The sequence below is a fragment of the Oncorhynchus tshawytscha genome, unplaced genomic scaffold, assembly GCF_018296145.1.
Source record: "Oncorhynchus tshawytscha isolate Ot180627B unplaced genomic scaffold, Otsh_v2.0 Un_contig_6757_pilon_pilon, whole genome shotgun sequence".
Classification (NCBI taxonomy): Eukaryota; Metazoa; Chordata; class Actinopteri; order Salmoniformes; family Salmonidae; genus Oncorhynchus; species Oncorhynchus tshawytscha.
Window position 1 is genome coordinate 155,923 of NW_024609571.1, and position 26,912 is coordinate 182,834.

General features: G+C 45.3%; 1 protein-coding gene across 1 annotated transcript in view; it reads right to left on the reverse strand.

The window, feature by feature from the left end:
• Positions 1–452: 452 nt before the first annotated feature.
• The window catches only part of LOC121845178 (MICAL-like protein 2), a 54,630-nt gene continuing 28,170 nt past the window's right edge, over positions 453–26,912 (reverse strand). Inside the window, exons 7-18 of the mRNA XM_042315965.1 lie at positions 25,943–26,020; positions 16,074–16,810; positions 15,832–15,963; positions 15,707–15,737; positions 15,265–15,365; positions 15,119–15,186; positions 14,773–14,896; positions 12,421–12,523; positions 11,915–11,988; positions 9,044–9,158; positions 5,818–5,864; positions 453–790 (exon numbers count right to left, since the gene is read on the reverse strand). Of these exons, the coding sequence (XP_042171899.1) occupies positions 723–790; positions 5,818–5,864; positions 9,044–9,158; positions 11,915–11,988; positions 12,421–12,523; positions 14,773–14,896; positions 15,119–15,186; positions 15,265–15,365; positions 15,707–15,737; positions 15,832–15,963; positions 16,074–16,810; positions 25,943–26,020 (1,678 nt within the window). The 3' untranslated portion in view covers positions 453–722. The remainder of the gene's footprint in view (positions 791–5,817; positions 5,865–9,043; positions 9,159–11,914; positions 11,989–12,420; positions 12,524–14,772; positions 14,897–15,118; positions 15,187–15,264; positions 15,366–15,706; positions 15,738–15,831; positions 15,964–16,073; positions 16,811–25,942; positions 26,021–26,912) is intronic.

A 26,912-nucleotide genomic window follows, 5' to 3' on the forward strand; every position in this document is an offset into this window, starting at 1 on the left:
AGGGTATTATAGACACATTACAGACAGACACCGTGTGGTATAGTGTTATACTGGGTTTCAGGTCTCTGGTTCATGTCAGGAGGGTATTATAGACACATTACAGACAGACACCGTGTGGTGTAGTGTTATACTGGGTTTCAGGTCTCTGGTTCATGTCAGGAGGGTATTATAGACACAGACAGACACACAGTGTGGTGTAGTGTTATACTGGGTTTCAGGTCTCTGGTTCATGTCAGGAGGGTATTATAGACACATTACAGACAGACACCGTGTGGTATAGTGTTATCCTGGGTTTCAGGTCTCTGGTTCATGTCAGGAGGGTATTATAGACACATTACAGACAGACACCGTGTGGTGTAGTGTTATCCTGGGTTTCAGGTCTCTGGTTCATGTCAGGAGGGTATTATAGACACATTACAGACAGACACCGTGTGGTGTAGTGTTATACTGGGTTTCAGGTCTCTGGTTCATGTCAGGAGGGTATTATAGACACATTACAGACAGACACCGTGTGGTGTAGTGTTATACTGGGTTTCAGGTCTCTGGTTCATGTCAGGAGGGTATTATACAGACAGACACAGTGTGGTGTAGTGTTATCCTGGGTTTCAGGTCTCTGGTTCATGTCAGGAGGGTATTATAGACACATTACAGACAGACACAGTGTGGTGTAGCGTTATACTCAAGCAGGGTAACAGTGTGTCCCAGAGTTCCTCCCTGTGGGATCATCCCTCCTTCTTGTTCCTACCAAACAACTTAAAGCTAGACTTCTTCTTCTTTTCTTTCTTTGTGTCTGTGAGAGAGGGTGGGATGAGAGACATTACAGACAGACAGTGGGATGAGTGAGTTTCAGGTCTCTGGGGATGTCAGAGAGAGGGTGATTTATCCTGGGTAACAGGTCCCTGGTTCATGTCCCAGGGGATTACAGATAGACACATTACAGACAGACACAGTGTGGGATAGCGTTATCTTGTTCTCAACAACAGGGTAACAGTGTGTCCCAGAGTTCCTCCTTTGTGGGATCTGAAAGAGAGAGAGAGGATGGGTTCCTACCAAACAGAGGATGGGATGAGAGAGAGAGAGGATGGGATGAGAGAGAGAGAGGATGGGATGGGAGAGAGAGAGAGAGGATGGGATGAGAGGAGAGAGAGGATGGGATGAGAGAGAGAGAGAGGATGGGATGAGAGAGAGAGAGAGGATGGGATTTGTGATAGAGAGGATGGGAGAGAGAGAGAGGATGGGATGAGAGAGAGAGAGGATGGGATGAGAGAGAGAGAGAGGATGGGATGAGAGGGAGAGATGGGATGAGAGAGAGGATGAGAGAGAGAGAGGATGGGATGAGAGAGAGAGAGGATGGGATGGGATGGGATGAGAGAGAGAGAGAGGATGGGATGAGAGAGAGAGAGGATGGGATGAGAGAGAGAGAGATGGGATGGGATAGAGAGAGGGAGAGAGGATGGGATGAGAGAGAGAGAGATGGGATGGAGAGAGGATGGGATAGAGAGAGAGAGGGATGGGATGAGAGAGAGAGGATGGGAGAGAGAGAGGATGGGATGAGAGGTGGGATAGAGAGAGAGGTTCTCCATAGATACAGAGGGAGAGGATGGGATGAGAGAGTTCAGGATGGGATACAGAGGAGAGGTTCTCCATAGATACAGAGAGAGAAGTTCTCCATAGATACAGAGGGTTAGAGGTTCTCCATAGATACAGAGGGTTAGAGAGGTTCTCCATAGATACAGAGGGTTAGAGAGGTTCTCCATAGATACAGAGGGTTAGAGAGGTTCTCCATAGATACAGAGGGTTAGAGAGGTTCTCCATAGATACAGAGGGTTAGAGAGGTTCTCCATAGATACAGAGGGTTAGAGGTTCTCCATAGATACAGAGGGTTAGAGAGGTTCTCCATAGATACAGAGGGTTAGAGGTTCTCCATAGATACAGAGGGAGGGTTACAGAGGGAGAGGTTCTCCATAGATACAGAGGGTTAGAGAGGTTCTCCATAGATACAGAGGGTTAGAGAGGTTCTCCATAGATACAGAGGGTTAGAGGTTCTCCATAGATACAGAGGGTTAGAGAGGTTCTCCATAGATACAGAGGGTTAGAGAGGTTCTCCATAGATACAGAGGGTTAGAGAGGTTCTCCATAGATACAGAGGGTTAGAGAGGTTCTCCATAGATACAGAGGGTTAGAGAGGTTCTCCATAGATACAGAGGGTTAGAGAGGTTCTCCATAGATACAGAGGGTTAGAGAGGTTCTCCATAGATACAGAGGGTTAGAGGTTCTCCATAGATACAGAGGGTTAGAGAGGTTCTCCATAGATACAGAGGGTTAGAGAGGTTCTCCATAGATACAGAGGGTTAGATACAGAGGGTTAGGAGGTTCTCCATCCATAGATACAGAGGGTTAGAGGTTCTCCATAGATACAGAGGGTTAGAGAGGTTCTCCATAGATACAGAGGGTTAGAGGTTCTCCATAGATACAGAGGGTTAGAGGTTCTCCATAGATACAGAGGGTTAGAGGTTCTCCATAGATACAGAGGGTTAGAGGTTCTCCATAGATACAGAGGGTTAGAGGTTCTCCATAGATACAGAGGGTTAGAGGTTCTCCATAGATACAGAGGGTTAGAGAGGTTCTCCATAGATACAGAGGGTTAGAGAGGTTCTCCATAGATACAGAGGGTTAGGGAGAGGTTCTCCATAGATACAGAGGGTTAGAGGTTCTCCATAGATACAGAGGGTTAGGGTTCTCCATAGATACAGAGGGTTAGAGGTTCTCCATAGATACAGAGGGTTAGAGAGGTTCTCCATAGATACAGAGGGTTAGAGAGGTTCTCCATAGATACAGAGGGTTAGAGGTTCTCCATAGATACAGAGGGTTAGAGGTTCTCCATAGATACAGAGGGTTAGAGGTTCTCCATAGATACAGAGGGTTAGAGGTTCTCCATAGATACAGAGGGGTTCTCCATAGATACAGAGGGTTAGAGGTTCTCCATAGATACAGAGGGTTAGAGGTTCTCCATAGATACAGAGGGTTACAGAGGGTTAGAGGTTCTCCATAGATACAGAGGGTTAGAGAGGTTCTCCATAGATACAGAGGGTTAGAGGTTCTCCATAGATACAGAGGGTTAGAGGTTCTCCATAGATACAGAGGGTTAGAGAGGTTCTCCATAGATACAGAGGGTTAGAGAGGTTCTCCATAGATACAGAGGGTTAGAGAGGTTCTCCATAGATACAGAGGGTTAGAGAGGTTCTCCATAGATACAGAGGGTTAGAGAGGTTCTCCATAGATACAGAGGGTTAGAGGTTCTCCATAGATACAGAGGGTTAGAGGTTCTCCATAGATACAGAGGGTTAGAGGTTCTCCATAGATACAGAGGGTTAGAGGTTCTCCATAGATACAGAGGGTTAGAGGTTCTCCATAGATACAGAGGGTTAGAGGTTCTCCATAGATACAGAGGGTTAGAGAGGTTCTCCATAGATACAGAGGGTTAGAGAGGTTCTCCATAGATACAGAGGGTTAGAGGTTCTCCATAGGATACAGAGGGAGGGTAGGATACAGAGGGAGAGGTTCTCCATAGATACAGAGGGTTAGAGAGGTTCTCCATAGATACAGAGGGTTAGAGGTTCTCCATAGATACAGAGGGTTAGAGAGGTTCTCCATAGATACAGAGGGTTAGAGAGGTTCTCCATAGATACAGAGGGTTAGAGAGGTTCTCCATAGATACAGAGGGTTAGAGAGGTTCTCCATAGATACAGAGGGTTAGAGAGGTTCTCCATAGATACAGAGGGTTACAGAGGGTTAGAGGTTCTCCATAGGATACAGAGGGTTAGAGAGGTTCTCCATAGGATACAGAGGGTTAGATACAGAGGGTTAGAGAGGTTCTCCATAGATACAGAGGGTTAGAGAGGTTCTCCATAGGATACAGAGGGTTAGAGGTTCTCCATAGGATACAGAGGGTTAGAGGTTCTCCATAGATACAGAGGGTTAGAGGTTCTCCATAGATACAGAGGGTTAGAGAGGTTCTCCATAGATACAGAGGGTTACAGAGGGTTAGAGGTTCTCCATAGATACAGAGGGTTAGAGAGGTTCTCCATAGATACAGAGGGTTAGAGAGGTTCTCCATAGATACAGAGGGTTAGAGGTTCTCCATAGATACAGAGGGTTAGAGAGGTTCTCCATAGATACAGAGGGTTAGAGAGGTTCTCCATAGATACAGAGGGTTAGAGAGGTTCTCCATAGAGGTTCTCCATAGATACAGAGGGTTAGAGAGGTTCTCCATAGATACAGAGGGTTAGAGAGGTTCTCCATAGATACAGAGGGTTAGAGGTTCTCCATAGATACAGAGGGAGAGGTTAGATACAGAGGGAGGTTCTCCATAGATACAGAGGGTTTAGAGGTTCTCCATAGATACAGAGGGTTAGAGAGGTTCTCCATAGGATACAGAGGGTTAGAGAGGTTCTCCATAGATACAGAGGGTTAGGAGGTTCTCCATAGATACAGAGGGTTAGAGGTTCTCCATAGATACAGAGGGTTAGAGGTTCTCCATAGATACAGAGGGTTAGAGAGGTTCTCCATAGATACAGGGTTAGAGAGGTTCTCCATAGATACAGAGGGTTAGAGGTTCTCCATAGATACAGAGGGTTAGAGGTTCTCCATAGATACAGAGGGTTAGAGGTTCTCCATAGATACAGAGGGTTAGAGAGGTTCTCCATAGATACAGAGGGTTAGAGAGGTTCTCCATAGATACAGAGGGTTAGAGAGGTTCTCCATAGATACAGAGGGTTACAGAGGGTTAGAGGTTCTCCATAGATACAGAGGGTTAGAGAGGTTCTCCATAGATACAGAGGGTTAGAGAGGTTCTCCATAGATACAGAGGGTTACAGAGGGTTAGAGGTTCTCCATAGATACAGAGGGTTAGAGGTTCTCCATAGATACAGAGGGTTAGAGGTTCTCCATAGATACAGAGGGTTAGAGAGGTTCTCCATAGATACAGAGGGTTAGAGAGGTTCTCCATAGATACAGAGGGTTAGAGAGGTTCTCCATAGATACAGAGGGTTAGAGAGGTTCTCCATAGATACAGAGGGTTAGAGGTTCTCCATAGATACAGAGGGTTACAGAGGGTTAGAGGTTCTCCATAGATACAGAGGGTTAGAGAGGTTCTCCATAGATACAGAGGGTTAGAGAGGTTCTCCATAGATACAGAGGGTTAGAGGTTCTCCATAGGATACAGAGGGTTAGAGGTTCTCCATAGGATACAGAGGGTTAGAGAGGTTCTCCATAGATACAGAGGGTTAGAGAGGTTCTCCATAGATACAGAGGGTTAGAGGTTCTCCATAGATACAGAGGGTTAGAGAGGGTTAGAGAGGTTCTCCATAGATACAGAGGGTTAGAGAGGTTCTCCATAGGATACAGAGGGTTAGAGGTTCTCCATAGATACAGAGGGTTAGAGGTTCTCCATAGGATACAGACTAAGGACATTATTAGAGGGATGATTCACACAGTTGAGGAGCGATAGCACTTCCTGATTTGACCTCCTTTTAGAGTCGGTTCATTAAGAAATGCTTGCAGCCATGACTGAATTCAAACGAGAGTTGGTTTCGGGGTGTGTGTGTGTTCACAGGTGGGAAGGGTTAGCCAAATTATTTAGCCAATTAGCTCAGTTTTCTCCCTTTCTGGTTCTGATAAGGGTTACAGAAGATAAACTGATCCTAGATGTGTAGTGTAGGGACTGACCTTGGGTTATAGAAGAAACTGATCCTAGATGTGTAGGGACTGACCTAGGGTTATAGAAGATAAACTGATCCTAGATGTGTAGGGACTGACCTAGGGTCTTCATCATCTTATTGAGCTGCTCATCTTCCTCATCCTCCCTGAAGAGAAATCAGACAGAAGATTAACGACACAGCATGACTAACCTGACACTTGGGTTCCCAGAGCCATCCACATTAAAACAGCTCCCCCTTTCTCTTACCTGAATCTGTCATCCCCCTTCTGGGCCCATACCTGAGTCTATCATCCCCCTCTCTCTCCTACCTGAGTCTGTCATCTCCCCCCTCTCTCCAACCTGAGTCTGTCATCCCCCCTCTCTCTCTCCTAGGAGTCTGTCATCCCCCTCTCTCTCTCTTGGTCTGTCATCCCCCTCCCTCTCTCCTATAGAAGATAAACTGATCCTAGATGTGTCTCCTAGGGACTGACCTTGGGTCTGATCCCCCTCTCCTCTCTCTCCTGACCCGAGTCTGTCATCTGATCCTCTCTCTCCTACCGGGTCTGTCATCCCCCTCCTCTCTCCTACCCGAGTCGGTCATCCCCCTCCTCTGATCCTAGATGGTAGGGACCCCTCTCTTGGGTCCCCTAGAAGATAAACTGATCCCCCTCTGTGTAGGGACTCCTGGGTTATAGAAGGTCATCCCCCTCTCTCTCTCCTACCCGAAGTCGGTCATCCCCCTCTCTCTCTCCTACCGAGTCTGTCATCCCCCTCTATCTCTCCTACCCTCTTACCTGGTCTGTCATCCCCCTCTCTCTCTCCTACCCGAGTCGGTCATCCCCCTCTCTCTCTCTCCTACCTGAAGAGTCGGTCACACCCCCTCTCTCTCTCCCCAAAACCCAGAGTCGGTCATCCCCCTCTCTCTCTCCTACCTGAAGTCTGTCATCCCCCCTCTCTCTCCCTACCTGAGTCGGTCATCCCCCCTCTCTCTCCTACCTGAGTCTGTCATCCCCCCTCTCTCTCTCCTACCCGAGTCTGTCATCCCCCCTCTCTCTCTCCTACCGAGTCTGTCATCCCCCCTCTCTCTCTCCTACCCGAGTCGGTCATCCCCCTCTCTCTCTCTCCTACCCGAGTCGGTCATCCCCCTCTCTCTCTCCCTACCCGAGTCGGTCATCCCCCTCTCTCTCTCCCCTACCCGAGTCGGTCATCCCCCTCTCTCTCTCTCCTACCCGAGTCTCATCCCCCCCTCTCTCTCTCCTACCCGAGTCGGTCATCCCCCTCTCTCTCTCCTACCCGAGTCTGTCATCCCCCTCTCTCTCTCCTACCCGAGTCTGTCATCCCCCCTCTCTCTCCTACCCGAGTCGGTCATCCCCCCTCTCTCTCTCCTACCCGAGTCTGTCATCCCCTCTCTCTCTCCTACCCGAGTCTGTCATCCCCCCTCTCTCTCCTACCCGAGTCGGTCATCCCCTCTCTCTCTCTCCTACCCAGTCGGTCATCCCCCTCTCTCTCTCCTACCCGAGTCGGTCATCCCCCTCTCTCTCTCCTACCCGAGTCGGTCATCCCCCCTCTCTCTCCTCGGTCTCTCCTACCCGAGTCGGTCCCCCCCTCTCTCTCTCCTACCCGAGTCGGTCATCCCCCTCTCTCTCTCCTACCCGAGTCGGTCATCCCCCTCTCTCTCTCCTACCCGAGTCTGTCATCCCCCTCTCTCTCCTACCCGAGTCTGTCATCCCCCTCTCTCTCCAACCCGAGTCTGTCATCCCCCCCTCTCTCTCTCCTACCCGAGTCTGTCATCCCCCTCTCTCTCTCCTACCCGAGTCTGTCATCCCCTCTCTCTCTCCTACCCGAGTCTGTCATCCCCCCTCTCTCTCCTACCCGAGTCTGTCATCCCCCTCTCTCTCTCCTACCCAGTCTGTCATCCCCCTCTCTCTCTCCTACCCGAGTCTGTCATCCCCCCTCTCTCTCTCCTACCCGAGTCTGTCATCCCCCCCTCTCTCTCCTACCCGAGTCTGTCATCCCCCCCTCTCTCTCCTACCCAGTCTGTCATCCCCCTCTCTCTCTCTCCCTACCCGAGTCTGTCATCCCCCCTCTCTCTCTCCTCACCCAGTCTGTCATCCCCCCCTCTCTCTCTCCTACCCGAGTCTGTCATCCCCCCCCCTCTCTCTCTCCTACCCGAGTCTGTCCCCCCCTCTCTCTCTCCTACCCGAGTCTGTCATCCCCCCTCTCTCTCCTACCCGAGTCTGTCATCCCCCTCTCTCTCTCCTACCCGAGTCTGTCATCCCCCCCTCTCTCTCCTACCGAGTCTGTCATCCCCCTCTCTCTCTCCTACCGAGTCTGTCATCCCCTCTCTCTCTCTCCTACCCGAGTCTGTCATCCCCCCCTCTCTCCTACCCGAGTCTGTCATCCCCCTCTCTCTCTCCTACCCGAGTCGGTCATCCCCCTCTCTCTCTCCTACCCAGTCAGGTCATGACCCCCCCTCTCTCTCTCCTACCCGAGTCGGTCATCCCCCCTCTCTCTCCTACCCGAGTCGGTCTCCCCCTCTCTCTCTCCTACCCGAGTCGGTCATCCCCCTCTCTCTCTCCTACCCAGTCGGTCATCCCCCTCTCTCTCTCCTACCCAGTCGGTCATCCCCCTCTCTCTCTCCTACCCGAGTCTGTCATCCCCTCTCTCTCTCCTACCCAGTCGGTCATCCCCCCCTCTCTCTCCTACCCGAGTCGGTCATCCCCTCTCTCTCTCCTACCAGGTCGGTCATCCCCCTCTCTCTCTCCTACCCGAGTCGGTCATCCCCCCTCTCTCTCCTACCCAGTCGGTCATCCCCCTCTCTCTCTCCTACCCGAGTCGGTCATCCCCCCTCTCTCTCTCCTACCCAGTCGGTCATCCCCCTCTCTCTCTCCTACCAGAGTCGGTCATCCCCCCCCTCTCTCCTACCCGAGTCGGTCATCCCCCTCTCTCTCTCCTACCAGGTCGGTCATCCCCCTCTCTCTCTCCTACCCGAGTCGGTCATCCCCCCCTCTCTCTCTCCTACCCGAGTCGGTCACCCCCCCCCTCTCTCTCTCCTACCCGAGTCGGTCCCCCCCCTCTCTCTCCTACCCGAGTCGGTCATCCCCCTCTCTCTCTCCTACCCGAGTCGGTCATCCCCCTCTCTCTCTCCTACCCAGTCGGTCACCCCCCCTCTCTCTCCTACCCGAGTCGGTCACCCCCCCCCTCTCTCTCTCCTACCCGAGTCGGTCCCCCCCTCTCTCTCCTACCCGAGTCGGTCATCCCCCCCTCTCTCTCTCCTACCCGAGTCGGTCATCCCCCCCCCTCTCTCTCCTACCCGAGTCGGTCATCCCCCCCTCTCTCTCCTACCTGAGTCTGTCATCGTCCAGTCCGTCTATGATGGCGTTTCTGTCATTGACGATCTCCACCAGTTTGACCATCAACTCCTCTTCTCTACGACGGTCCCACAACGTCTTCAGCCGCTCTGCCCACATTAACACACACATAAACACACACACACATAAACACACACATAAACACACACATTCACACACATAAACACACCAAACACACACATAAACACACACATTCACACACAAACACACACATAACACACATTCACACACAAACACACATTCACACACACACACACACACATTCACACACATAAACACACACATAAACACACATAAACACACACACATAAACACACACACAAACACATAAACACACAAACACACAAACACACAAACACACACACAAACATAAACACACAAACACACACATAAACACACACACACATTCACACACACATTCACACACACATAAACACACACATAAACACACACATAAACACACACATAAACACACATAAACACACATAAACATAAACACACAAACACACACACACACACACACACACACACACACATAAACACACAAACACATAAACACACAAACACATAAACACACAAACACACACATAAACACACACATAAACACACACATTCACACACACATTCACACACACATCACACACACACATCACACACATTCACACACACATTCACACACACATAAACACACACATAAACACACACATAAACACACAAACACACATAAACACACAAACACACATAAACACACTCACACACACATTCACACACACAAACACACACACATTAACACACACATAAACACACACACATAAACACACACATAAACACACACACATAAACACACACACATAAACACACACACATAAACACACACACATAAACACACACACATAAACACACACACATAAACACACACACATAAACACACACACATAAACACACACACATAAACACACACACATAAACACACACACATACCAAACACACAACAACTTTTGCATTGTCCAGGTCAACACACCCATCTCTCTCTCCTCACCAGGTCTGAGCACAACACCCCCCTCTCTCTCTCTCTACTCACCAGGTCTGCCCCCTCTCTCTCTCTACTCACCAGGTCTGCCCCCCCCTCTCTCTCTCTCCTCACCAGGTCTGCCCCCCCCCCTCTCTCTCTCTCCTCACCAGGTCTGACCCCCCCCCCCCTCTCTCTCTCTCTACTCACCAGGTCTGACCACCCCCCCCCCCTCTCTCTCTCTCTCCTCACCAGGTCTGACCCCCCTCCCCTCTCTCTCTCTCCTCACCAGGTCTGACCCCCCCCCTCTCTCTCTCTCTCCTCACCAGGTCTGACCCCCCCCCCCCTCTCTCTCTCTCCTCACCAGGTCTGACCCCCCTCTCTCTCTACTCACCAGGTCTGACCCCCCCCCTCTCTCTCTCTCCTCACCAGGTCTGACCCCCCCCCCTCTCTCTCTCTACTCACCAGGTCTGACCCCCCCCCCCTCTCTCTCTACTCACCAGGTCTGACCCCCCCCCTCTCTCTCTCCTCACCAGGTCTGACCCCCCTCTCTCTCTCTACTCACCAGGTCTGACCCCCCCCTCTCTCTCTCTCTCCTCACCAGGTCTGACCCCCCCCCTCTCTCTCTCTCTCTCTCCTCACCAGGTCTGACCCCCACCCCCCTCTCTCTCTCTCCTCACCAGGTCTGCCCCCCTGACCCCCTCTCTCTCTACTCACCAGGTCTGACCCCCCCTCCCCTCCACCCCTCTCTCTCTCTACTCACCAGGTCTGACCCCCCCTCTCTCTCTACTCACCAGGTCTGCCCCCCCCTCTCTCTCTCTCTCTACTCACCAGGTCTGAGCACAACCCCCCCTCTCTCTCTCTCTCCTCACCAGGTCTGACCCCCCCCTCTCTCTCTCTCTCCTCACCAGGTCTGAGCACCCCCCTCTCTCTCTCTACTCACCAGGTCTGCCCCCCTCTCTCTCTCTCTCTCTACTCACCAGGTCTGACCCCCCCCTCTCTCTCTACTCACCAGGTCTGACCCCCCCCCCTCTCTCTCTACTCACCAGGTCTGACCCCCCCCCCTCTCTCTCTCTCCTCACCAGGTCTGACCCCCTCTCTCTCTCCTCACCAGGTCTGACCCCCCCCTCTCTCTCTACTCACCAGGTCTGACCCCCCCCCTCTCTCTCTCTCTCTCCTCACCAGGTCTGACCCCCCCCTCTCTCTCTCTACTCACCAGGTCTGACCCCCCCCCTCTCTCTCTCTCTCTCCTCACCAGGTCTGACCCCCCTCTCTCTCTCTCCTCACCAGGTCTGAGCACAACACCCCCCTCTCTCTCTCTCCTCACCAGGTCTGACCCCCCCCCTCTCTCTCTCTACTCACCATGTCTGACCCCCCTCTCTCTCTCTCTCTACTCACCAGGTCTGACCCCCCTCTCTCTCTACTCACCAGGTCTGACCCCCCTCTCTCTCTCTACTCACCAGGTCTGAGCACAACACCCCCCCTCTCTCTCTCTGACTCACCAGGTCTGACCAACCCCTCTCTCTCTACTCACCATGTCTGCCCCCCTCTATCTCTCTCTCTACTCACCAGGTCTGAAACTCTCTCTCTACTCACCAGGTCTGACCCCCCCCCTCTCTCTCTCTCTCTACTCACCAGGTCTGAGCACAACACTAACCCCCCCTCTCTCTCTCTCCTCACCAGGTCTGACCCCCCTCCTCTCTCTCTACTCACCAGGTCTGACCCCCCCCCCTCTCTCTACTCACCAGGTCTGACCCCCCCCTCTCTCTCTCTACTCACCAGGTCTGCCCCCCTCTCTCTCTACTCACCAGGTCTGCCCCCTCTCTCTCTACTCACCAGGTTTGTCCATGAGTCTCCTCAGCTCCTGCTCTACACTGGGCTGCTGTTCCTCCAAGTCCTGTGTCTTGGCTCTGCACACACACACACAGACACAGAGACACACAACACACACACAGAGACACACACACACACACAGAGACACACACACACGCACACAGAGACACGACACACACACACCACACACACGCACACAGAGACACACACACACAGAGACACACACACACAGAACCACGCGCAGACATACACAGATGTTAGAGGACTAGGAAATATCTGCTGTGTGTATTTTTGTGGTTCTCTGTGTGTGTGTGTGGTTCTGCGTGGTGTGTGTATGTCTGCATGTGGTTCTGCGTGTGTGTGTGTGTGTGCGGTGTGTGCATGTCTGCGTGTGGTTCTGCATGTCTGCGTGTGGTTCTGTGTGTGTGTGTGTGTGTGCATGTCTGTGTGTGGTTCTGTGTGTGTGTGTGTGTGTGTGCGCGGTGTGTGTGTATGTATGTGAGACTCACATGTAGACCAGTTCAGACTCTCTCCTCATGGACACCTGCTTGTTTCTGATGAGGTTGAACCATTCCACCATCAGGTCATCCATCACCACGTCCTCTTCTCCCTCTGACACACACACGATTACCAACACAGTGGAATTTAAAAGCAGACTTCAAGATATTAAAGACATATTGACAGAGTTCAAGGTCATGAAACACTTGAGAAATATTAAAGACACTATTTCCCCTACTATTTCCCCTACTCTCCCCCTCCCTCCTACTCTCCCCCTCCCTCCCTCTCTTCCCTCTCTCTCTCCCTCTGCCCCCATCTCCTCTCTCCCTCTGCCCCCATCTCCTCTCTCCTCCCTCCCTATCCCTCCAGCCACCAGGGCTGTCTTTATTTCCTCCTACCGCCCGTCAATCCCACAGAGACAGGAAGCTATCAGAGACTTCATTAGAGCCAGAAGTGGTGGAAATTCACTTTTTGGGTCACATCCCCTCAGGCGACACCGACCCCAATCTACACCTCTTCCCTCCCTCTCAATCTCCCCTCTCCCTCCCTCCTCACTCTCAGTCTCACCTTCCTCCTCACTCTCCCTCTGTGTGAGTCTTACCCTCTTCATCCCTCCCTTCTCCCTCTCTCCTCTCCCTCTGAGAGAGTCTCACCCTCTCCCTCTGAGAGAGTCTCACCCTCTCCCTCAGAGAGTCTCACCCTCTCCCTCAGAGAGTCTCACCCTCTCCCTCAGAGAGTCTCACCCTCTCCCTCAGAGAGTCTCACCCTCTCCCTCAGAGAGTCTCACCCTCTCCCTCAGAGAGTCTCACCCTCTCCCTCAGAGAGAGTCTCACCCTCTCCCTCAGAGAGAGTCTCACCCTCTCCCTCAGAGTCTCACCCTCTCCCTCAGAGTCTCACCCTCTCCCTCAGAGTCTCACCCTCTCCCTCAGAGTCTTACCCTCTCCCTCAGAGTCTCACCCTCTCCCTCAGAGTCTTACACCCTCTCCCTCAGAGTCTCACCCTCTCCCTCAGAGTCTCACCCTCTCCCTCAGAGTCTCACCCTCTCCCTCAGAGTCTTACCCTCTCCCTCAGAGTCTTACCCTCTCCCTCAGAGTCTTACCCTCTCCCTCAGAGTCTTACCCTCTCCCTCTCAGAGTCTTCACCCCCTCAGAGTCTCACCCTCTCCCTCTGAGAGTCTTACCCTCTCCCTCTGAGAGTCTCACCCTCTCCCTCTGAGAGTCTCACCCTCTCCCTCTGAGAGAGTCTCACCCTCTCCCTCTGAGAGAGTCTCACCCTCTCCCTCTGAGAGAGTCTCACCCTCTCCCTCTCAGAGAGAGTCTCACCCTCTCCCTCTGAGAGAGTCTCACCCTCTCCCTCAGAGAGAGTCTCACCCTCTCCCTCTGAGAGAGTCTCACCCTCTCCCTCTGAGAGAGTCTCACCCTCTCCCTCAGAGAGAGTCTCACCCTCTCCCTCTGAGAGAGTCTCACCCTCTCCCTCTGAGAGAGTCTCAGTCTCACCCTCCCTCTCCCTCTGAGAGTCTCACCCTCTCCCTCTGAGAGAGTCTCACCCTCTCCCTCTGAGAGAGTCTCACCCTCTCCCTCTGAGAGAGTCTCACCCTCTCCCTCTGAGAGAGTCTCACCCTCTCCCCTCTCCCTCCCTGAGAGAGTCTCACCCTCTCCCCCTGAGAGAGTCTCACCCTCTCCCTCTGAGAGAGTCTCACCCTCTCCCTCTGAGAGAGTCTCACCCTCTCCCTCTGAGAGAGTCTCACCCTCTCCCTCTGAGAGTCTCACCCTCTCCCTCTGAGAGAGTCTCACCCTCTCCCTCTGAGAGAGTCTCACCCTCTCCCTCTGAGAGAGTCTCACCCTCTCCCTCTGAGAGAGTCTCACCCTCTCCCTCTGAGAGAGTCTCACCCTCTCCCTCTCAGAGAGAGTCTCACCCTCTCCCTCTGAGAGAGTCTCACCCTCTCCCTCTGAGAGAGTCTCACCCTCTCCCTCTGAGAGAGTCTCACCCTCTCCCTCTGAGAGAGTCTCACCCTCTCCCTCTGAGAGAGTCTCACCCTCTCCCTCTGAGAGAGTCTCACCCTCTCCCTCTGAGAGAGTCTCACCCTCTCCCTCTGAGAGAGTCTCACCCTCTCCCTCTGAGAGAGTCTCACCCTCTCCCTCTGAGAGAGTCTCACCCTCTCCCTCTGAGAGAGTCTCACCCTCTCCCTCTGAGAGAGTCTTACCCTCTCCCTCTGAGAGTCTTACCCTCTCCCTCTGAGAGTCTTACCCTCTCCCTCTGAGAGTCTTACCCTCTCCCTCTCAGAGAGTCTTACCCTCTCCCTCTGAGAGAGTCTTACCCTCTCCCTCTGAGAGAGTCTTACCCTCTCCCTCTGAGAGTCTTACCCTCTTCACAGGAGCGTAGTTGTTTCTCCAGGTCCACTCCTTTCCTCTCCAACTCATTAACACTGTCCTCTATCTCCTGAAGCTCTCTGAGGATCTCTTCCTTCGGGATGTAGTCCGGTTTACTCTGCACACACACACACACACACACACACACACACACACACACCACACACACAGCCCAAAACATACACACACACCACAGACACACACCAGACACACAGACACACACACACCACACACAGACACACACACACACAGACACACACAGACACACACCACACACAGACATTAATATAAACACACAGGTACTAACATCCCTCATCCCGTCTCCATGTATTAAACCTACTGGTTTAGGTGTCTTGGTGTCTGTGTTGGAGCCGTTAGCTGTTGTTGAGCTCTTCCCTGTCAGGACGCCTGGTAGAGGAAACAGCAGAACACTGTTATGAGGAGCTGGGGAAGTGGGTTATGTCTGTTTGTGTGTGTCTGTCTTACCCCATGTCCCAGGGCCGGTGTTCAGCGGGCTGGGTGAGGAGGCTTCTGGGGGCTGGAGGGGGCCTGAGTAGACCCAGCAGGGACTGAAGCCTGGGCGTTTCCTGATCCACCGGCCCAGGGCCGAGACAGGGTTTCAACCTTCTGAATGTCAGGGTGGAGGGGAGTGGAGTCTTTAGGTCCTACAGGCCTGGCGAGAGAGAGGAGGAGGAGGGGAGAGATGGGGGTGGATTAGAGAGAGGAAGAACAGAGGGGGAGAGAGAGAGAGAGAGAGAGGAGGGAGAGGAAGAAAAGAGGGGAGGAGAGAGAGAGGAGGGGAGGAGAAGGGAGGAGAGAGATGTAACAAGGTCTGTCTCTTCCTTTCATTCCTGAATGCAATCTAACCTCTCATTTTCTGAAAATTAGTTTTTTTTCCTTCACCAGTCTCTTTCGTACGTTCTCTCACCTTTCGTACGAGAGTCTGAGGATCAGTAGGACTGAGGAGGAAGAATGGTCATCCGGGGCTAGGGGGGTGGGACTCTGAGTATGGACTTCATGCTGCACTAGGGGACGGCTTTAGCCCCGACACACCGCAGGTCTGACGAGGAGGGAGGGGAGGGTCTTCGATCTCCGGTGGAACATCAAAACGGAGCGGCTCGGAGCGGCATGTGCAAACCTCCTGCAGAGCGAACGAACGGATGAGGAGCGGCATGTACAAACCGCCTGCAGAGCGAACGAACGGATGAGGAGCGGCATGTACAAACCTCCTGCAGAGCGAATGAACGGACGAGGGGTGGAAAGACGAACGGACGAGGGTGGAAAGGGGACCTCACACCCAGGTGACCCTTCCTCAGCGGACTGGGACCTCACACCCAGGTGACCCTTCCTCAGCGGCTGGGACCTCACACCCAGGTGACCCTTCCACAGCGGCTGGGACCTCACACCCAGGTGACCCTTCCACAGCGGCTGGGACCTCACACCCAGGTGACCCTTCCACAGCGGCTGGGACCTCACACCCAGGTGACCCTTCCACAGCGGCTGGGACCTCACACCCAGGTGACCCTTCCACAGCGGCTGGGACCTCACACCCAGGTGACCCTTCCACAGCGGCTGGGACCTCACACCCAGGTGACCCTTCCACAGCGGCTGGGACCTCACACCCAGGTGACCCTTCCACAGCGGCTGGGACCTCACACCCAGGTGACCCTTCCACAGCGGCTGGGACCTCACACCCAGGTGACCCTTCCACAGCGGCTGGGACCTCACACCCAGGTGACCCTTCCACAGCGGCTGGGACCTCACACCCAGGTGACCCTTCCACAGCGGCTGGGACCTCACACCCAGGTGCCCCTTCCACAGCGGCTGGGACCTCACACCCAGGTGACCCTTCCACAGCGGCTGGGACCTCACACCCAGGTGACCCTTCCACAGCGGCTGGGACCTCACACCCAGGTGACCCTTCCACAGCGGCTGGGACCTCACACCCAGGTGACCCTTCCACAGCGGCTGGGACCTCACACCCAGGTGACCCTTCCACAGTGGCTGGGACCTCACACCCAGGTGACCAGACCTCCCAGATTACTAGTGGACCAGTGACAACACAAGTGGAAGTAGGATAGAACCAAGTTGGAATAGAACCAAAGTAGAACAGAATAGGAGTAAATCAAATCAAATCAAATCAAATTTTATTTGTCACATACACATGGTTAGCAGATGTTAATGCGAGTGTAGCGAAATGCTTGTGCTTCTAGTTCCGACAATGCAGTAATAACGAGCAAGTAATCTAACTAACAATTCCAAAAAAACTACTGTCATACACAGTGTAAGGGGATAAAGAATATGTACATAAGGATATATGAATGAGTGATGGTACAGAGCAGCATAGGCAAGATACAGTAGATGATATCGAGTACAGTATATACATATGAGATAAGTATGTAAACCAAGTGGCATAGTTAAAGTGGCTAGTGATACATGTATTACATAAGGATGCAGTCGATGATATAGAGTACAGTATCAACGTATGCATATGAGATGAACAATGTAGGGTAAGTAACATTATATAAGGTAGCATTGTTTAAAGTGGCTAGTGATATATTTACATCATTTCCCATCGATTCCCATGATTAAAGTGGCTGGTATAACAGTAGTGGAGTATGGTATAACAGTAGTGGAACATAACAGAGTTCTGTAGAATAGAATATAATTTTAGTGACAAGAAGAAAATGAGCACAAGTGGAAGAGAGGTGGAAGAGAAACAGAACATAGTGGAACAGAGACAAGTGGAGCGAAACCAGAGTACATGTGAATATAAAGCAGAAAATGGAGTAGAATTGTGAGTAGAATATGAAGTAGAGTAGAAATATGGTGTAGAGTAGAATATAGAGTAGAATATAGAATATAGAGTAGAATATAGAGAATATAGAATATGGAGTGAAGAGTAGAATGTAGAGTAGAGAAGAATACAGAATATGGAGTAGAGTAGAATATAGAGTAGAATATGGTGTAGAGTAGAATATAGAGTAGAATAGAGTAAAATATGGTGTAGAGTAGAATATAGAGTAGAGAGTAGAATATGGAGTAGAATATAGAGTATAATATGGAGTAGAAAATAGAGTAAAGAGTAGAATAGAGAAGAATTTGGAGTAGAATGTAGAGTAGAATATGGAGTAGAATGCAGAGCAGAATATGGAGAAGAATGCAGAATATGGAGTAGAGTAGAATATGGAGTAGAGTAGAATATAGAGTAGAATATAGAGTAAAGAGTAGAATATGGAGTAGAGTAGAATATGGAGTAGAGGAGAATATAGAGTAGAGGAGAATATAGAGTAGAGTAGAATATAGAGTAGATTATAGAGTAGAGTAGAATATGGAGTAGAGTAGAATATGGAGTAAAGAGTAGAAGGTAGAGTAGCATATGAGGTAGAATATAGAGTAGAATATAGAGTAGAATATAGAGAAGAATATAGAGAAGAGTAGAATATGGAGTAGAATATAGAGAAGAGTGGAATATGGAGTAGAGTACAATATAGAGTAGTGAAGAATATGGAGTAGAATATAAAGTAGAATAGAATATAGAGTAGAGTAGAATATGTAGTAGAGTAGAATATGGAGTAGAGTAGAATATGGAGTAGAGTAGAATATAGAGTAGAGAAGAATATGGAGTAGAATATCAAGTAGGTTATAGAGTAGAGTAGAATTTAGAGGTAGAGAGAATATAGAATATAGAGTATAGAGTAGGAGTAGAATATAGAGGAGAGTAGAATGTAAAGTAGAATATATAGAGTAGAGAGTAGAATGCAGAGTAGAATATGGAGTAGAATGCAGAGTAGAATATGGAGTAGAATGCAGAGTAGAATATGGAGTAGAATGCAGAGTAGAGTAGAATATGGAGTAGAGTAGAATATAGAGTAGTAGAATATAGAGTACAATATAGAGTAGAGTGGAATATAGAGTAGAATGTAGAGTAGAATATAGAGTAAAGAGTAGAATATATAGAAGAGAGTAGAATATAGAGTAGAAGAGAATAGAGAGTAGAGTAGAATAGAGAGTAGAGTAGAATAGAGAGTAGAGTAGAATATGGAGTAGAGTAGAATATGGATAGAGTAGAATATAGAAATAGAGTAGAATATAGAGTAGAGTAGAATGCAGAGTAGAATATATAGAAGAGAGTAGAATGCAGAGTAGAATATGGAGTAGAATGCAGAGTAGAATATGGAGTAGAATGCAGAGTAGAATATGGAGTAGAATAGAGTAGAATGCAGAGTAGAATATGGAGTAGAATGCAGAGTAGAATATGGAGTAGAATGCAGAGTAGAATATGGAGTAGAATGCAGAAGTAGAGTAGAATATGGAGTAGAGTAGAATAGAGTAGAGACTAGAATATAGAGTAGAAGAGAATATAGAGCAGAGTAGAATATGGAGTAGAGTAGAATATAGAGTAGAATATAAAGTAGAATGTGGAGTAGAGTAGAATAGAATATAGAGTAGAATGCAGAGCAGAATATGGAGAAGAATGCAGAATATGGAGTAGAATATGGAGAAGAGTAGAATATAGAGTAGTAGAATATAGAGTAGAAAATAGAGTAGAATGTAGAGTAGAATATAGAGTAAAGAGTAGACTATATAGAAGAGGGTAGAATATAGAGTAGAAGAGAATAGAGAGTAGAGTAGAATAGAGAGTAGAGTAGAATATGGAGTAGAGTAGAATATGGAGTAGAGTAGAATATAGAGTAGAATATAGAGTAGAATATAAAGGAGAGTAGAATATAGAGTAGAATATAGAGTAGAGAGTAGAATGCAGAGTAGAGTAGAATATGGAGTAGAATGCAGAGTAGAGCAGAATGCAGAGCAGAATACAGAGCAGAATATGGAGTAGTAGAGTATATAGAGTAGAATAGAATATAGAGTAGAGTAGAATGTAGAGTAGAATATAGTAGAAGTAGAGTAGAATATAGAGTAGAGTAGAATATAGAGTAGAATAGAGTAGAATATAGAGAGTAGAATGTAGAGTAGAATATAGAGTAGAAGTAGAATATAGAGTAGAATATAGAGTAGAATATAGAGTAGAATATAGAGTAGAATGTAGAGTAGAATGTAGAGAAGAATAGAGTAGAATGTAGAGTAGAATATAGAGTAGAATATAGAGTAGAATATAGAATATAGAGTAGAATATAGTAGTAGAATATAGAGTAGAGTAGTAGAAGTAGTAGAATAGAATAGAGTAGAGTAGAAGTACAGAGTAGATATATTATAGAGTATAGAGTAGAATATAGAGTAGAATATATAGAGAGAACATAGAGTAGAGTAGAATATAGAGTAGAAGTAATATAGAGTAGAATATAGAGTAGAGTAGAATATAGAGTAGAATAGAGTAGAATATAGAGTAGAATGTAGAATAGTAGAATATAGAAGTAGAATATAGAGTAGAGTAGAATAGAATAGAGTAGAATATAGAGTAGAGTAGACCATAGAGTAGAATGTAGAATATAGAGTAGAATATAGAGAATAGAGTAGAGTATAGAGTAGAGTAGAATATAGAGAGAGTAGAATATAGAGAATATAGAATATAGAGTAGAGTAGAATATAGAGTAGAGTAGAAATATAGAGTAGAATATAGAGTAGAATGTAGAAATATAGAATATAGAGTAGAATGTAGAACATAGAGTAGAGTAGAATATAGAGTAGAGTAGAATATAGAGTAGAATGTAGAGTAGAATATAGAGTAGAGTAGAATAGAGTGGAATGTAGAGTAGAATGTAGAACATAGAGTAGAATGTAGAAAATGGAGTAGAATATAGAGTAGAATATAGAGTAGAGTAGAATATAGAGTAGAATAGAATAGAATATAGTATAGAGTAGAATATAGAGTAGAGTAGAATATAGAGTAGAATGTAGAGTAGAATGTAGAGTAGAATATAGAGTAGAGTAGAATATGGAGTAGAATATAGGAGAGTAGAGTATAGAGTAGAGTAGAATATAGAGTAGAATATAGAGGAGAGTAGAGTATAGAGTAGAGTATAGAGTAGAGTAGAACATAGAGTAGACTATAGAGTAGAATAGAGTAGAAGTAGAATATAGAGTAGAATATAGAGTAGATGTAGAGTAGAATATAGAGTAGAATATAGATAGAGTAGAGTAGAATATAGAGTAGAATATGGAGTAGAATATAGAGTAGAGTAGAGTATAGAGTAGAATATAGAGTAGAGTAGAATATAGAGTAGAATATAGAGTAGAGTAGTAGAACATAGAGTAGAATGTAGAATATAGAGAATATAGAATGTAGAATATAGAGTAGATAGTAGAGTAGATATAGAAGTAGAGTAGAATATAGAGAGAGTAGATATATAGAGTAGAATATAGAACATAGAGTAGAATGTAGAAAATAGAGTAGAGTATAGAGTAGAATATAGAGTAGAGTAGAATGTAGAGTAGAATATAGAGTAGAGTAGACCATAGAGTAGAATAGAATATAGAGTAGAATGTAGAGTAGAATATAGAGTAGAGTAGAATATAGAGAAGAATAGAGTGGAATGTAGAGTAGAATGTAGAAAATGGAGTAGAATATAGAGTAGAATATAGAGTAGAATGTAGAACGTAGAATATAGAGTAGAATGTAGAACATAGAGTAGAGTAGAATATAGAGTAGAGTAGAATATAGAGTAGAATGTAGAGTAGAATATAGAGTAGAGTAGAATATAGAGAAGAATAGAGTGGAATGTAGAGTAGAATGTAGAACATAGAGTAGAATGTAGAAAATGGAGTAGAATATAGAGTAGAATATAGAGTAGAGTAGAATATAGAGTAGAATAGAATAGAATATAGAGTAGAATATATAGAGGATAGTAGAGTATAGAGTAGAATATATTATAGAGTAGATTATAGAGTAGAATATAGAGTAGAGTAGAATATAGAGTAGAATATAGAGTAGAGTAGAATATAGAGTAGAGTAGAATAGATAGATAGAAGTAGAATATAGAATATAGAGTAGAATAGAATAGACTAGAATATAGAGTAGAATAGAGTATAGAGTAGAATATAGAGTAGAATATAGAGTAGAGTAGAATATAGAGTACAATATAGAGTAGAATATAGAGTACAATATAGAGTAGAATATAGAGTACAATAGAGTAGAATATAGAGTACAATATAGAGTAGAATATAGAGTACAATGTAGAATATAGAGTAGAGTAGACTATAGAGTAGACTATAGAGTAGACTATAGAGTAGACTATAGAGTAGACTATAGAATCAAATCAAATCAAATTTTATTTGTCACATACACATGGTTAGAGTAGAATATATAGAGGAGAGTAGAATATAGAGTAGAATATATTATAGAGTAGAGTATAGAGTAGAATATAGAGTAGAGTAGAATATAGAGTAGAATGTAGAGTAGAATGTAGAGTAGAATGTAGAATATGGAGTAGAATATAGAGGAGAGTAGAGTATAGAGTAGAATATAGAGTAGAGTAGAGTGTAGAATATAGAGTAGACTAGAGTAGAATGTAGAGTAGAATATAGAGGAGTAGAATATAGAGTAGAGTAGAATAGTATAGAGTAGAATATAGAGTAGAATAGAGGAACGTAGAATGTAGAGTAGAATATATAGAGGAGAGTAGAGTATAGAGTAGAGTAGAATATAGAGTAGAACATAGAGTAGAATGTAGAATATGGAGTAGAATATAGAGGAGAGTAGAGTATAGAGTAGAATATAGAGTAGAGTAGAATATAGAGTAGAGTAGAATATAGAGTAGAGTAGAATATAGAGTAGAGTAGAATAAAATAGAGTAGAATATAGAATAGAATAGAGGAGCGTAGCATGTAGAGTAGAATATATAGAGGAGTAGAGTATAGAAGAATATAGAGTAGAGTAGAATGTAGAGTAGAATGTAGAATATGGAGTAGAGTAGAATATAGAGTAGAATGTAGAATATAGAGTAGAATGTAGAGTAGAATATAGAGTAGAGTAGAATATAGAGTAGAGTCGACTATAGAGTAGAGTCGACTATAGAGTCGACTATAGAGTCGACTATAGAGTCGACTATAGAGTAGAATATAGAGTAGAATATAGAGTAGAATATAGAGTAGAGTAGAATATAGAGTAGAGTAGAATATAGAGAAGAATAGAGTGGAATGTAGAGTAGAATGTAGAACATAGAGTAGAATGTAGAAAATGGAGTAGAATATAGAGTAGAATATAGAGTAGAGTAGAATACAATAGAATATAGAGTAGAATATATAGAGGATAGAGTATAGAGTAGAATATATTATAGAGTAGATTATAGAGTAGAATATAGAGTAGAGTAGAATATAGAGTAGAGTAGAATATAGAGTAGAATATAGAGTAGAGTAGAATATAGAGTAGAGTATAGAGTAGAATAGAGTAGAGTAGAATATAGAATATAGAGTAGAGTAGAATAGAATAGACTAGAATATAGAGTAGAATAGAGTATAGAGTAGAATATAGAGTAGAATATAGAGTAGAGTAGAATATAGAGTACAATATAGAGTACAATAGAGTAGAATATAGAGTACAATATAGAGTAGAATATAGAGTACAATGTAGAATATAGAGTAGAGTAGACTATAGAGTAGACTATAGAGTAGAATATATAGAGGAGAATAGAATATAGAGTAGAATATATTAGAGTAGAATAGAATAGAATATAGTATAGAGTAGAATATAGAGTAGAGTAGAATATAGAGTAGAATGTAGAGTAGAATGTAGAGTAGAGTAGAATATAGAGTAGACTATAGAGTAGAATGTAGAATATGGAGTAGAATATAGAGGAGAGTAGAGTATAGAGTAGAATATAGAGTAGAGTAGAGTGTAGAATATAGAGTAGACTAGAGTAGAATGTAGAGTAGAATATAGAGGAGTAGAATATAGAGTAGAGTAGAATAGTATAGAGTAGAATATAGAGTAGAATAGAGGAGCGTAGAATGTAGAGTAGAATATAGAGGAGTAGAGTATAGAGTAGAGTAGAATATAGAGTAGAATATAAAGTAGAATGTAGAGTAGCGTAGAATATAGAGTAGAGTAGAACAGAGTAGAATGTAGAATATGGAGTAGAATATAGAGGAGAGTAGAGTATAGAGTAGAGTAGAATATAGAGTAGAGTAGAATATAGAGTAGAATATAGAGTAGAGTAGAATAAAATAGAGTAGAATATAGAATAGAATAGAGGAGCGTAGAATGTAGAGTAGAATATATAGAGGAGAGTAGAGTATAGAGTAGAGTAGAATATAGAGTAGAGTAGAATGTAGAGTAGAATGTAGAATATGGAGTAGAGTAGAATATAGAGTAGAATGTAGAGTAGAATATAGAGTAGAGTAGAATATAGAGTAGAGTCGACTATAGAGTAGAGTCGACTATAGAGTCGACTATAGAGTCGACTATAGAGTCGACTATAGAGTAGAATATAGAGTAGAATATAGAGTAGAGTAGAATATAGAGTAGAGTAGAATATAGAGAAGAATAGAGTGGAATGTAGAGTAGAATGTAGAACATAGAGTAGAATGTAGAAAATGGAGTAGAATATAGAGTAGAATATAGAGTAGAGTAGAATACAATAGAATATAGAGTAGAATATATAGAGGATAGAGTATAGAGTAGAATATATTATAGAGTAGATTATAGAGTAGAATATAGAGTAGAGTAGAATATAGAGTAGAGTAGAATATAGAGTAGAATATAGAGTAGAGTAGAATATAGAGTAGAGTATAGAGTAGAATAGAGTAGAGTAGAATATAGAATATAGAGTAGAGTAGAATAGAATAGACTAGAATATAGAGTAGAATAGAGTATAGAGTAGAATATAGAGTAGAATATAGAGTAGAGTAGAATATAGAGTACAATATAGAGTACAATATAGAGTACAATAGAGTAGAATATAGAGTACAATATAGAGTAGAATATAGAGTACAATGTAGAATATAGAGTAGAGTAGACTATAGAGTAGACTATAGAGTAGACTATAGAGTAGAATATATAGAGGAGAATAGAATATAGAGTAGAATATATTATAGAGTAGAGTATAGAGTAGAATATAGAGTAGAGTAGAATATAGAGTAGAATGTAGAGTAGAGTAGAATATAGAGTAGACTATAGAGTAGAATGTAGAGTAGAATGTAGAATATGGAGTAGAATATAGAGGAGAGTAGAGTATAGAGTAGAATATAGAGTAGAGTAGAGTGTAGAATATAGAGTAGACTAGAGTAGAATGTAGAGTAGAATATAGAGGAGTAGAATATAGAGTAGAGTAGAATAGTATAGAGTAGAATATAGAGTAGAATAGAGGAGCGTAGAATGTAGAGTAGAATATAGAGGAGTAGAGTATAGAGTAGAATATAAAGTAGAATGTAGAGTAGCGTAGAATATAGAGTAGAGTAGAACAGAGTAGAATGTAGAATATGGAGTAGAATATAGAGGAGAGTAGAGTATAGAGTAGAATATAGAGTAGAGTAGAATATAGAGTAGAGTAAAATATAGAGTAGAATGTAGAGTAGAATATAGAGTAGAGTAAAATAGAGTAGAATATAGAATAGAATAGAGGAGCGTAGAATGTAGAGTAGAATATATAGAGGAGAGTAGAGTATAGAGTAGAGTAGAATATAGAGTAGAATATAGAGTAGAGTAGAATGTAGAGTAGCGTAGAACATAGAGTAGAATGTAGAATATGGAGTAGAGTAGAATATAGAGTAGAATGTAGAATATAGAGTAGAATGTAGAGTAGAATATAGAGTAGAGTAGAATATAGAGTAGAGTCGACTATAGAGTAGAATATAGAGTAGAATATAGAGTAGAATATAGAGTAGAGTAGAATATAGAGTAGAGTCGACTATAGAGTAGAATGTAGAGTATACTTACTTGGAGGCAGGTTTGAGCCTGGACCGCCAGTCAGCAGGAGAGCTGCTGTTGTCTGCTGTTGCTAAAGAGAGACAAGACAATATACAGCCCCCCAAAAAATTACATCAGCCATAATAGCCACAAATAATTACCACTGAAAAGTGAAATGTGGATGACCAACTAGACAGACAGGGCAAACGGTGCTCACCCATAGTGTTGCTGGGAGAGTAGAAGCAGCTCCGGATGCCTTATCCGGGGTTTTGTTCCACAGGCCTGTTCTGCTGGCCGGGGTCGGGGTGGACGTGTTTGGGGTGAGGGGGCGAGGAGAGACGGGTCTGCTTTTAGCTTAACTCTGCCCCCAGTCTCCTTTTAGGAGTCTCCGTCTCTTTCTTAGGCGTTTCAGCAGGGGCAGATCTGAGAGAGGGAGATCTGGGGGTCGAGGGGAGACAGAGGGAGGCCTTTCAACATCGAACAGACTCAAATAGTATTTCCTCAAATCTTAATTAACGTCTCGCTTCCATCTCATACACATTGGAATAGAAGGTCCCTTCCCTTTGATCTGAAAAGGAGACGAGGTAATTGGATGCAAGGAAAGCTGAATTGAGGAAGGGCCATTGACGCCAACTGTATGCTTGAAGTGCTATTCCCTTATTTTACCAGCAGAGGTCGGGCTCCATTTTTTTTAATTTAACCTTTAACTAGGCAAGTCCGTTAAGAACAAATTCTTATTTACAATGACGGCCTACTCCAGCCAAACCCTTAAGACACTGGGCCAATTGTGCGCCGCGCTATGGGCCTGTTGTGATACAGCCCGGAATTGAACCAGGGCATGTAGTGATGCCTCTAGCACTGTGATGCAGTGCCTTAGACCGCTGCACCACTCGGGAGCCCGCAATACTGTCTAATACAATGTTTCCCAAACAAAAGGGGTGGTCGTTTTGGTTTTTGCCCTAACATCAGTGCTTAATTTGAGCCGGATCCTATTTGAGCCGGATCCAGTACCTCTCACAACATGATTCATTCATTATTTCACTGTTTGCACTGTGCAAACATTCGAATGGAAGCGATCGGAGATCAATCAAGTTGCCCCCCCCCAGAAAGACCATCATGTAAAATAATAATAATAATATTAATAATAAATTAATAATATTAATGATAGTATTAATAATTAATTAATAAGAGTAATAATATTAACAATAATACACCAATAATGATAATAAATACATTAATAATAAATAAAATTATTATTATTATTATTATTATTATTAATTAATCATCATCATCATAAATGAATTAATAATAATAATATTAATAATAAATG